Source organism: Bombus flavifrons, chromosome 4, assembly GCF_040668555.2.
Source record: "Bombus flavifrons isolate JBK064 chromosome 4, iyBomFlav1_principal, whole genome shotgun sequence".
Classification (NCBI taxonomy): domain Eukaryota; kingdom Metazoa; phylum Arthropoda; class Insecta; order Hymenoptera; family Apidae; genus Bombus; species Bombus flavifrons.
Window position 1 is genome coordinate 14,431,335 of NC_138445.1, and position 13,796 is coordinate 14,445,130.

At 32.7% G+C, this 13,796-nt stretch overlaps 1 protein-coding gene across 4 annotated transcripts in view; it reads right to left on the reverse strand.

Moving 5' to 3' along the window:
- The window catches only part of LOC138178674 (matrix metalloproteinase-14), a 39,559-nt gene that overhangs the window by 2,184 nt on the left and 23,579 nt on the right, over window positions 1-13,796 (reverse strand). For 2 of the 4 annotated variants that reach the window (XM_069110790.1, XM_069110791.1), the window contains exons 3-9: window positions 10,097-10,201; window positions 5,948-6,099; window positions 5,145-5,447; window positions 4,627-4,792; window positions 4,219-4,355; window positions 3,738-4,058; window positions 3,314-3,395 (exon numbers count right to left, since the gene is read on the reverse strand). In XM_069110790.1, the coding sequence (XP_068966891.1) occupies window positions 3,314-3,395; window positions 3,738-4,058; window positions 4,219-4,355; window positions 4,627-4,792; window positions 5,145-5,447; window positions 5,948-6,099; window positions 10,097-10,201 (1,266 nt within the window). Of the gene's footprint in view, window positions 1-3,190; window positions 3,396-3,737; window positions 4,059-4,218; window positions 4,356-4,626; window positions 4,793-5,144; window positions 5,448-5,947; window positions 6,100-10,096; window positions 10,202-13,796 lie in introns of all 4 variants that reach the window. The other 2 variants (XM_069110788.1, XM_069110789.1) reach the window with 1 other exon arrangement.

The window sequence follows — 13,796 nt, forward strand, 5'->3', positions numbered from 1 at the left end:
GCGTTAAATATAGCAACTTCCACATAGACTTTACCAAAAGAAATCAACCCGAAAATAAAAAATAAGGTTGGTGCAAAAGGAAACGAGAATACAACATGCCCTATACCAAATGATTTCGTGTAAAACAAAATTATTAGAACTAAAAGCACAATACTCGTGCAAATACTTGTGTACGTGTATAAGAGATCAACAAAAGAACGTGCATGTGTGGTGTGTATTTGTGTGTAGAAATACGGAAAAAATTTCAAAGGAAAAAAGAAAGAAGTATAGGAAATGGAAATAAGGATTCTTTGGCGGGAGGGCAGATTCATCTTTTAGTTACAGAGAGGCAAAGGAGGAGATACTGTCCTACGATAGATTAAGTTCCAAACAACGTAACCATCCTCCGTATAGTTTTATCATGCACTTGTTTGTTTTAAACGCTTGCGCAGAAATTCGTGCTTTTATGTATGCGTGCGTATTAACACACGTATATTCTTATGTGTTCGTGCTGTGATACATCCTTCGCGAAAAATTCGTGCATTATTATGACTGTATTATCATGCGACAAAGTGACTTAATTTCACAGGCCTGTCTACAGATGGAGCTCTTCACACTTTCTCTCACTTTGCGTTTAAAATTTCGCGCGTATACATTTCATGACAGCCATTATTATAGTAACAGAAATAAAACAGAGAGTGTTTTGGCGCCTAGAGTTGATGTTGACAGGCCTGATTTAAGAGTTCGGTGAGTACTATTTTATCCGTAAAATTGTTTAAAGCTATTGAAAGCAACATTAATAAATCGTTTTGCATAGCTTTTCATGTGTCTAGAAGCAATTGAAAACGGCGTTACTTCTGTTTCAAATAGTAAAACTGCTAAAAATGTTAGTGAAACAAAAGATGTGCGGAGACAAGATATTCAATGAAAAAGAGAATGGTGTGAGTGTTAGGTAATATGATACACCAATTGATTCAAGTTTGAATTGGAATAAGAATGTACGAGATATAAAATAGGTAAAAGAAGAAGACATATAAAGAAAGAAGGTACTTGACTAAATAAGAACTAAATAAGAAACTAGAATTAATATGCGGACTGACGTGAATAAGCAACAAAATAGTAATAGGAGAAAGAGAAATGTGACAAGTAGGGAAAGCTTAACATTGTAATATTTACTGTTTCCAGCAAACTGGGTCCGGTGACGGTGACAGACGATATTTCACGATATTTACCCCTTTTCCGACACAAAGGTACTATTTTCTCTATTTCTTTTATTTGATGTTTTTAACGGATATATAAAACCTCATTTTTATCCGCCTGGCTAGTAAATACTCTGGGCTTCGGAAAGCACGCGGATATAATTCACGAAATGATTTTCTTATATAACAATTTGTTCAAAGTTTGGGACTATAGGAAATGTATTCGTGCGTGGATAAAACTTTAGGATGACTTCCGGTATCTTAATGAAGTTTATTAATAAATTATATTTTTATTTGTTTGTTGTTTATTTAGAGGAAGTAATATTTAATCAGTGTTGTTGTTTTACTTTGATATTTAATGTAAATTTTATCAAATTTAATAAAATGTAATTGAATCTCGTAGGAATTTAAATAACCGTCAATTGTAGGGTTAACCCACAGTTTATAGAAGTCGTCCTAAGTTTAAAGGAGTGAAACTAAATGATAATTTTGCACAGTGATAGAAATAAAATAATTTAATTTTTGACAATAAAAATTGAACTTCCTGATAATAAAAAGATGTTTGTCATAACAAAAACTGATTTCTTTTAAAAATTTAGGATTCACAATATTTTACTACATTTTGGAAATAAATTTTATTAGATTTGTGTTTTATAATTACTTTTTAATAAAATTACTGTTGCATTAATATTTATAAAAATCTTAAAGTAGCAATGTATATATTTCGTTATTGTTAAAACAATAACTAAAAAATGCTAGTATTTCTATCAGTGTGTAAATATGATTTAATGAAAAGTTAGTAAAAATGAATAATTTATGATGTATTAAAGCGATCTTACTTCTGTTTGTTAGCAGATTAATCATATGTTGTATGTACCATGATGTCACAGATCCAATGATATTTGGTTATACCAACTTGGATTATTATTCGATTTTAATATTAGTACTACCACCATGAAATACCCAAATTAAAATGACCACCATATTCTTAAATATTATATTCATCGAAGAAGTTTGTGCAAATTTATGAACGTCGAAATATTCGTGTTCGATTTTATCTATGTATCTATCGCTTTACATTTTAACCAATTGTCTTAATATTTATGGATAAGATATGTGTATTTGAATTATAATTTGCGAATAAAATGAAAGAATAAATAACAAGTGTGACTTCAAATTGTAAGGCTATGGATTGAAACATAAGTTGCGAAATCTTCTATGGTATGTTATATTATATTTTGGTCTCTTGAATGGTGGAAGACCTCTATAAAAACTCAGCTGTTGAATAATGATTTATGTTATATTTTCGATAAAATATTTTTTCATTTTGAATTGTGAAACTGCGTTCGTTATACTTTATTGTATGCACAAATTTCTTCGATGATTAGAAGCCCTAAGTATGTAATAGCCAGGTGTTCGAGACACCAAACGCTGTATCCTCGTCTTTTCTGCTTTTATGTATTCACAGTTTAATTATCACAGCTTTAAGTCCATATGGCAGTGATATAAGTTCGAAGTTTCAACTATCCACATCATAAATCTATTCATATCATCAACTATTTATATCCGGATCACAGTATAATTTCATCAATATTAATTTTGGAAAAATATCAAACTATGATAACTGTAAATTGGATACAACAAACGAAATATATTTACATTTTGATCTATTAAGGATATGTATAATAATATTCGAAACTTTTTTCAAATAACTATAATCTGAATTTTAATTTGGAAAGAAACTTTAAATAAAGAGATAACATAAAAAATGTAGCGTTAATTTAATAATAATTAAGTAATAGATATAATAATAGCAAAATTTAAATGTACCAATTTGATCTATTGTTCAAAATTTTCTTTCTACAAATAAATAAGACTTTATTATAACGTTTAAATTTCTACGTATATACATTTTCACATAAAATAGTACCCTGATTATAATGAAGTGGATACTGTGAAACTTCTCTGTGACGAGGTAAGAATCTGGTTTGACTCGAATGAAGCTTTAGTACCTGCATCTAAAATGATGTCTCCGACCTCATCGTCGTCATTATCATGGTCACCATCATCGGGCGTGAGGATGCCAGCATGCGGAAATATATCTTCGGGATTTTCGTGAAGCCATTGGACATTACCTAACGTTCCCTTGTTGGCTGATCTGCACCCGAACCACCAATACGCCGTCGCTCTAGGGAATGCTGGATCAGCAACATCCACCTACACAACGTTTAACATAGCTTAATGAAAGGTATTGTACTTCTTTCGTTTTCAATTACTTATTTCATTTATATGGAATATTTTCTGCAGCGTAGATCACGTGAGAAGTATCTGAATAGAGAGGAAATATTTGAATATAAAGTTATGGAAATATGATTTCTATGATTTCTATGATTTCAGAACATTAAGTCGAAGACTATTGTACATTCATAATCTATTGGCGACTTGAATTAACTTTCATGGTTCGAAACTAAAGATTTCAATAAAGAAATCATGCAGTCTTTGATATTGATGTTCTGTAAAAATTGTACAAAAATTAGTATGCTGTTTTTAAGCACTTACGGAAAAGGTTCTGTCATTGAATCGATAATAAGCATCTCCCTTGAAGAAATACGTGTAACCACGATAAACGATCGAGGCATCAAGATTATTTGGGATACCTTCCCAGTTTGAGATCAGTTTTGGATAGGTGTTCTTCACGGGTGGTTTTTGAGCAGGGTCAAATCTCCAGAATTTGGCGCCCTTGTAGAAGTAAATCTTGCCGTTTCCGGTCCAAACAGTCACAGTGTCGATATTATCTGGAATTCCTGTAAAACCTTCGCTGATTTCCTTCGGGTAATCTCCGTCCATTCTCTTGCCTACGTATCTCCAATATTTCGAGCCCTGCACCAACATAATTTATTTTTATCCCTACGATTCATTTATGGATTATTCCTTCCATATTTATTCATTTATATTCTTATTTTATTTTTATTCTGATATGATCTTGAAACATATGTGTATCACTGTATGTATAATTTAGATGGTCAGACGCTTCTTGTACCTTGAAGAAATAAGTTTTTCCATTTTTGTATGTAAATGCAGCGTCTATGTTTCCTGGTAGTCCTTTCCATGAGTGTGAAATGAGCTTAGGATAGCCGACTGCTACACCATCCGCGGTTAATCTCCAGTAACGATCACCTGTAATTCAGATTATTATTTAGAGTGACAAAGCATCAAAAACTGGAACTTAAAAATTAGTCTTATCGCTATATAGATCTGTCTCTCTCTCTCTCTCTTTCTCTTTCGTTTTTCTATATTCCTTTTCTTTGAAACAATTTTTAATTTATTTATGTTTTTCTAAGTCTTACGATTATTTCTAAAAATGAGACATGATATATCGTCATCGTTCTTCTGTCCTTCTTTCTATAGTTATCCTTTTTTTTTAGCAATAATTCGAATGAATACGTACCCTTGAACGCATACATATGCCCCTCTGCAGAATTGAACATCGTGTCGACTTTTGGATCCGTGCAGAGCTCGGAGTCTTCTTCGCTGGGTGGTGATGCAGTAGTGGTTCCATATCTCGGTCCAGTTGGAACGCCACCACTATTTGCCGATTTTTTTCCATACAAAGCCTAAAGCAAAGCCATAAACACCACTATCATTCATTTCTGGTTCCAAAATTTTCTTCATCGAGTTTTTTTACAATGGCGAGCGCAGAAATAGAGGAAACCTTTATACCAAATTCAGTTTAATTTAGCTTGTAATTATTACTCGAAATAGGAATTTGGAATTTGAAAGTCATTCTATATTTATAGTGTTTTAAAGTACACGAGATGTGTTTTTAAATCTTATATTATAGACAACAATACAGGATATTATATTACTGGTAAAAATAGAAATAAAACTTTTCATAATACAGTTAACCATTTTCAGCGAAAGCCATAAAAATTAGTCTTTGACTCAATCGACTGTTATGATATTTACCTGGATACCCTGAATATCATCGTCATCTAACTGGAAATAAGGTTGGTAGCCGCGATAGAAGGGTGCCATTAGAGCAGCCTTAACGTCGCTATGGCTCAATCCGAGGGAATGACCAAACTCGTGAGCGGCTACTTGGAAGAGATTCGTGCCACGGAAACTGTCGATGGTCCATTGCTCTGCATCATCAAAATGGGCATCACCACCGTATACGGGGAAATAAGCGTGAGCCAAAGTGCCACCAGGTCCGTCGAAAGGATCTCCGTCTCCGTGTTCACCTTTCTCAAATCTAATCTCAATGTGGACCTACATAGATAGAATGTTTATAGTAAATAGACTATTTTGATCTTTCTTGATGAGTTCTAATTTCAGTTTAGAAACAAAATTAGTTTCATTAGAAACGAAAATGGTTTGATTATGAGTACTTCTAGAGTAGAAACGTAAGTGGAGCTTATTTATTAATGTTTGGAAGTAATATAAGGAGTAGATTAACGTTGTTAGAAATATGCAAGCTGAGATGTATAAGCAAAAGATAATTTCAAATTAATCCTCAATTTAATTTAATCTGCTAATTGATCAAGCGTATCTTTAATGGTACATTTCATACCATTATATTTTAACGTATGGCTATATTTTATGGCGTTAGCCAAGTTGCAGTGACGTTGAAATGTTACGAGTGAAATCACAGATGACTCCATGAAAAACAAGCAACTTAGTTAAAAATATACCAAAGCGCTATTCTTTGTTCCTTCTTTTTTTCCTTACTCACGATCGTGAAAAAACTTTGTAAATATTATTCGACTCACCTGGCCCGACTTTTTTTGGATGAAAACGAGATCTGTATATTCAGACCATACTTTGAACGCCTTGTTCAGCTCGTCGTCGACTTTGTGCTGTGGCAAATTTCGCGGATACTTGCTGATCTTGTACGTCAGTTTCTTCACACGCCATCTTGAGCCTGTAACAAAGGAAGCAATAGTGACGATGCATTAAGGAATTCGAAAAATATTTGTCTTGTTATCAATGTGCACTTCAACAGTATCCTTCTACTTTTTTCTTAATCCTTACATTTTTCTGCTTTTCTTTTTCGAAGTCTTGCTATCTGTATTTTTTAAATTATCACAATCAAAATACTATCATTACTGTTAAGTCATACGTTATTAATGTTAACAAATTCTCTATTTGACCTAGAATTGTAAAATTGTAGAAGAGAAGATTTCTACTATTCACTAACATTGTTAATTGGTAAATTATTATGCAAAAGTGCTTCGATATCGGATTATTATCCTTTCTAATTGACTTTTTACAGTCGTATCAGTCGTTACAGTGAGAAAATTGTTAGCGATTCGGTTAAAATCGTAGGCTTAGTTTTATAATGTTTAGAGATGTCTGGAGATTTTTTGAAAATCGACTTGCTATGAAACACATGAGACATTCCATCAGCAAATTTATTATGACCTTCGATCATTTTAATTTTTACGAGCATCATCTTGGCAAGTCTATAACTTCTTTTTATGTAACGATTGCTTCTATGTGTGGCAATCATTGTACTACCGTCTTATTATTTATTCCTTGTGCAACGATTTATTTTTAAACATAAGCATCCGCCACGAACGCATAGGGTTTTAGCACGATGATACTGAATTCCCGAAAAGCTTCCGCGTTTTTATTCGTTTTCGGCATATCTAATCTACTGCGCGAATCATCAAAACGTCGTTTCACAGTCCATTCGTTAGTAATCCAGCATTTTCCCTACCAAGTAAGCTGATTCACCCCTTAATCATCGTAATGTGTCTCAAAAACCAAAACATTCACCAAAGGAGAGGAACTTTGTACTTACTTACTCTATTTCCAGAGTCAGAAATATACTCGTTGCGAGAATAACTAATGCACTCGCGATTATTAAGAGAAGCTTATTATCGAACAGATCGCCTCGTCATCGCACTACCAATCTGTTATTTTCTACAAACGACGGATCCAACATCAAGGTTCTATGGACCAAGGTCAAATAGCGACATCTCCGTGATTAAAGAGCAAAACTCATCGAAGCTTACATCCTTCGTCATTTATATCTTTTTTCTTTCTTTTATAATCTGTTCGTTCACCGAAACGAGTTTCTCTGATAATAACGTTCATAAATGGTCCCATTTTGAAGTACAGTAGAATCTCGTGTATTCAGCCAGACCGAGGGACAAAACAAATTCAAACAGACTGGCATGGCAATGAGTAGTTTCGATAACAGAAATTTGCTAGCTTCCAATTTTTATTTTTTTATTCATTCGGATAATAGCAGCTGACGTTTGTAAAAATAAAGTCGAACGGTTGTTTCCACGTTACGTTTAATTGGACCTTGTTTGACGCACAGAATTCATTTTCAGTACGAACTGATGATCACATATGAAGGCTACGAGTGAATAATTGCTCATAGTAGTTTTAAAATTTAGGATTGTTATAAAAATTCTACCGTTACAGAGTTAAACGTACATTTTTCTACTCTCTTAATATACCAGAAATATCATTGCTTCCATCAGAATGTTCAAACGTTGTTTATCTCAACAGTTAAATTTCTGGCTAAGATTCTACAAGATTTCGTCAACTATATGCTTCAATATATTTTCAATTTTATCTATTTCGTATTGAACTATTCCTTTCTAATCACAAAGTAAAACAAAAATCAACAAAAATGTACTTATGTTTTTTTCCTGTGATTAAATTGATTTCAAATATTGATATACATATATAATCATCACAGTGGGTATTTCATTACAGTGTTGATGAAATTTGAAAATGTGTTGTACAACGTCTACGACAGAGGACATAAAAGTTTTCTGCGATTGATTTTCAAATATTTTCGTACATCTGAAACTGAACATTAATTTGTATAAACACAGCGCAAGTATAGTCGAGGTTCCACTGTACTCGAGTATTCGGGTCGAATAGAATTGTTGATCCATATCGATCGCGATCACAGCTAGTGGGTCAAAACTAGGGAACCTGTTATGCGATTGAATTCCATAGGATGCACGCATCGGTGATCTTGTCGCCCGTGAGTTCACTGAAACGAGAAACGTTCGCGCGAGGTTCAAAGTCACGGTTAGAATCGATCGAGTCTCAATGATTTCCCAAGCGAATGATACTTCTACAGGTGATGTGTCTGCATGATTGGACGAGCGAAACGGTGAATCAAGCGCCGGTCACTTCCGAGAAGAATCGGTCAATGAAAAGGCAACGGAATGCCTTATGGGTTGCAGTTAATTAGATATGTCGCTGGAGTCATGGTTTATGGGAAGGTTCACGCAAAGTCTGTGATCAGTGGTAGTTAGCGTGACTCGTGGTCAAAGGACAATTAGCATGACTTGGTGATAAATAGACTTAATAGACTGCGGATTTTTATGCATCCGTGGGGGATTTAAAAGTGCGAAAGTGCATAGAATACGCGTAACACGCAGCGATATATAAAATTTCCAAAGTAGAAGACTCTTTATGGTATTACGTAATCACTTCCTAATAAAAATATGAATTTATATAAAAATCCGTCGTTTAGCTGCAAAGCCCAAGGCTGTGTGTGTGTTTCCTTGTGTGAAAATTGTGTTATTTTAACTCGCTATTTTAGAATGGAACGAGGGTACAGAATAGTAATCTTATAATAATATGCAATTCTATTGTGTGGTAATTTAATCATTTCAGCATCACATGCATAATAACGTTTTGAATTTTCAGAATTCATCTTCATTACTATTTTCCTTGTGGAGGGTTTTTTTTTTAAATTGAACATTGAAATTGTTCTAATTATCGGAGAATACACAGGATATTATAATACTTTGGCCAGCGATTTGGTTTTCCTTGAAAACTCGACGAGGTTGCCTATCATAATTCTTACTGAAATTTTGTGTAGCTTTTGTATTTCATTTTGAGGAGATTAACTAAATAATATGCAAATAATTGGTAAAAGCAAGAAGGTAAGATGTAAACATAATACTAAATATGAAAACGATTATAAGAATTTTCTCTTAAAAGATTGAATGACATCTTTCTGATGCAATTTCTGATTATAGTGACCTCGTTTTTAATAGTAAACACTCGGACGTATAGCCTTCTCGGAAATGCATCTGGAACAATTTTGGTGTTTAAAAAAATGCATTCGGAGCGCTCAACAAATAGCTGCTACACAGGCGCGTATAACCTGTTTAGGGTGAGTGATTTTACATTGAGGATAATGAGGCAGGAAGTTAAAAGTAAGACTAAATCACGAACAGATTCCGTCACTTGAATAATCGTTTAAATTTCTGTCAACTTTCAGTATTTGCAGTATTCCAGTATTTCTTTATAATCGTTTTCCCATAGAAATTAATTGCTTAAATCATTCTCAGAATTTCAGTATTATTTTTTCTGTAATAAATTTTAAATGTAAAAAAGTGCAATAACATATAAATATTAATAAACATATTGCACAAGAATATAATGTTCTGTTTTGAATGTTTAATGTATTTTGAATTGTTCCAAATTTTGACGTTTAATTTTGAAAGATGTCTTTGATAAATTAGATCCAACAATTACTGTTATTCAATTTTGATACTAATTTTACTATTAAAATATTGATGGTATTTTATTTTAACGATATCAGATACAACATGATAAGTCCTATGTAATTTTGTTACAACATCAATTGATTAGATAATCAAGAAATCAATCCAATGTTATGTCACAAACTCTGTTGAAAATATTCTAGTGGACTTTGATTTGATTAAACAGAGTGATTTTCGTGAAAGAGAAACACGTTTTTATGTTCTACTTTCCTTTTTCATCAAATTAAAATTAATTATTTACACTGAATGTTTTGTACTTGTTTTCTTCTTATAACAGTGAAAGTACTAATTAAATGGATGATAAGAGTTTACAGTGTGACAATACTTGTTTTATCTTAAAATTAGAGTGCTATTTTTAACTTTATTTACCTTGAAGAGCGTATCGCTTCGATCTTCCAAAGCCAGGACCAACTTTGTCTTTAACGCCACACCTCGGTAATGCCATTAGCTTAAATGTTTCATCGTCGAAGTCACCTAAAAAAAAAAACGATTTTTTTTATTAATAATTACAAGTTCAATAAAAGAGGAATTAGTTACTCTTCTGTCGTACGAAATATCAAGTATCTTCTTACGATTACTTAAATTTTTCCACTTTTGAGACAGATATAAGTACTAATTTCATTGTGATAATCAGATACTCTTCCGTCTGAAACCATAACTTTATTATATGGTTATAATATTTAATTTAATTCTAGTCAGAAATCAGTTTCGATCTCCGAAATTCTCTCAAATCTCGATATTTTCAAGGAAAACGACATTTTGCCATATATCAAACACACTTCCATTATTTGTTTCGCATCAAGGCTGCGTCGAATGTAGGTTCAGTTCAGATCGTAGGATTCGTAGCTACATATATCGATCGCCCGACCATGCACGTTCCGTGCTACCTATTTACGATCATTCGTTCGTATGTATGTGTTTTCTTGTATCATGGTGCATATGCATCAACGTGACGTAAACGCATATATGCATAGTACAGAGAGCATGCGAGGACGTTAAGCTACTCGTACGTTCCGAGCAAATCCGAAATAAACCTTAATCGGATCATGCTGTTCGATCGAATCGATTAATCAATTACATTATTAATTATCGTAATATATGGAATATCCGATTTCATTCTATCAATCTATTTTTCAATATCTCTATTTTTCCATAGCTATGATATATGTAAACTGGACATAAATAAATAAAACTGGACATTTTTTATTTTATTTTTGTTTGTACATAATCTTAATTTTGTAATATAAATATTGTAATTATTATAACGTAATATTTAACATCGCAATGTAAATTCGTTCCATTTTTATATTTGTCACATAAATGGAGAACATGTTACAATCCTAATATCTCTATAAACGTATCAGTTTTTTTTAGAATTTAGCGAAGCACGAATCATCAAAAATTAAACGTTTCATACGGCGTTATTTAATACATAGCAACAGGGACTATATCAAATTCGAATAGTTAATATTCCTGACTCTAATCATGCTTAACAGATTACTTGTTTAATCAGGTTTGAAAACGCGATTCGATCAAGTGTGCGACGAGGTTTAGCTATCTCGTGTCACGTGCAAACAAGTCTCTACTTTGCATTGGGCACGCGACTGCAGGTTGTATGTACGTTTATTAATACTTCTCTGCGTAGAAATCGTGGTGTATTAACTGGAAGATCGTGCAAATCGATGTGAATACAGTTACGAACGATCAAGTTGTTTATTTTGGTGTAAACATGTCGAAGGAAGATCGAAGATGTATCATTGGAACATTCTTCTTATTTTATCCAATATAATCTTCATTTTGTTTTGTTCTCAATTTGGAGTCCTGCTTCTGATGATTTAAGATTGGATTACTTTGTTCGCTCCATTACAAAATTATAAAAATATTGACGATAAGATTTTTGCAATAAATATATTGCAATTTCTCTGTAAATTTTCGAACTCGTTCCACGCTTTATCAATACCATTATCATTCATTAGAATAATAATAGAATTAGTACAAATAATTCACTCAGATTTGAAGAAGATAGAATAGAATACATATATATGATTTACATGATGTCAACAAAAATTACAACAATCTAAAATTTATTTCCAAATATATCGTCCCATTAATCTTAAAATATTGATTGAGATAACCGACGACGAAAGAAAGATCGATTAAACAAGACAAATTGCTTTCGTCAAACACATCTCCAATTATCAACAAGCAACAAAACTCGCGTTTCTAAAATTTTCTCTTTTCTTCACGACGTTTCGGTCTAATCGTTAATGGAGAGTACGTTTCTTTCCTGAGTCGTGTAAGAACACGAAAACACGCGATTACGTCGAACGCAAATTGATTTCACGCGAATTTTCTCGCTTCTATTGGACGACTTCTTACAAAATGTATTTAGCACTCGCTTCTTCCTTTTTCTAGCGTATTTGTTACGTGTGCAGGATTTAATTTGCCGCGACTAATAAAGGGACAAGGCTGGCAATATCCAGCGAATATTTAGTAAGTAGGAAGTTCTGGATTCGTTGAACGCGTGCCTGAAGATTGCCGTCAATAAACACTGTTTCATCCCGCATAATACTCCCATTGGTAGCGTACAATTTAACAGTTAGATCATTCTTCCGTTCACCTTCGTGTTTTACTTTGTATCCATCGAATGGATATTTCCAATGCTTGGCTTGGTTAAAAGCGACCATTTCATTCTTTCCTATTTTCCAAGACATTCTCCTTTAATGAGAAAAAAATTCATTTTAGTGTTTTATTCGATTTAATTTCCTATTAAGAATCAAATCGTACGCGTAATTGCAAAAGCGAAGAAAATACAATAAAAGATAGTGAAAATTAATTAGTACGTATTTTGTTCTTTTTCTTTATTTCATTTGATTGAATTTCATTTGGAAATTCATTTCGATTTATTATCGACAGCTCATTGATATTTTACCTGCGCTATTTTTATTATCTCCTCACGTGTTTCTTTATGTAAACGTCAATGATTAGTTCATCGATGTTGACGTTATAAAATCACGATTTTTTAGTTACATATACGATTTCTTTTTAAATCTCGCTTTTTCTTGTTCCTGTTTCACAATAGAAATTTCTGCCGTTCTTATTGTCCAATCTAATTCATACGATTCGTTTTAAATCGAATCGGTGCAATATCACGGGTACTTGAGCTAAGTGAAATCCTTTCTCTGTGAAATATGACGTGACTTTTACCTGGATTTCGTAATAATCGATGAATTCGGTCACTTTTGCGTCACAAATTGCTCGTTCTGGTTAGAGATTCCATTATCTGATAAAAACTTTAGCAATCCTTGCTTGGGCAATTCGTCGAAAGAAGTGTTTTCCGTCTTTTCTGTCGCAGGAAATCATTTGAAAAACGTATTTACATTGCGATCGTGATTATAAAATCTTTTGTTATTGCGATATAATGTTAAATTGGCTGCGACTTCAAATATTTCACAGCACTCTGCTTTTATCTATAGTGTCTCATTGTTCTGTGTCCGTTTTAATTACATTCATTATTTTAATTGCACTTGATTCAAGAATTTTAATGATGTCTAACAACACATCATGTAATAGTTAATATTATAGGCTACTTCAAAATGTAATCGGTTTACGTGCGTGTTGGTCGTAAAAAACGAAAAGATGACTGGTGTTTGAAAAGCATGCACGTATTCGTAAGAGGTGTTAATCAGAAGAATGTTTTTAAGTCAATTGTAATTGTAACGACCGTAAGCGTAGCTGATTTTTATGCAAATCGATAAATTGTCTTTGATACAACGTAGTAAATATAGCAGGATAACGTTGCTTTGAATTTTATTCGATCGAGAAGTAACTCAATTTTGTTAGAAAAAATATATCGATATACGATACTACTTTTTTAATGATCGAGAAACAGATATTGTTATCAAATAGTAATTTGATTCGGTATAATATCATACCAGATATTATGTATTAAAATCATTAAATTTGATCCAACAAAAATCGATTCAAATCAGAGAACGGAGTCTAATCTCGAAGAATTAAAATCGCGATTATTGACTTCTAATCGTAATTAATATCAGAAAAAGGCCGG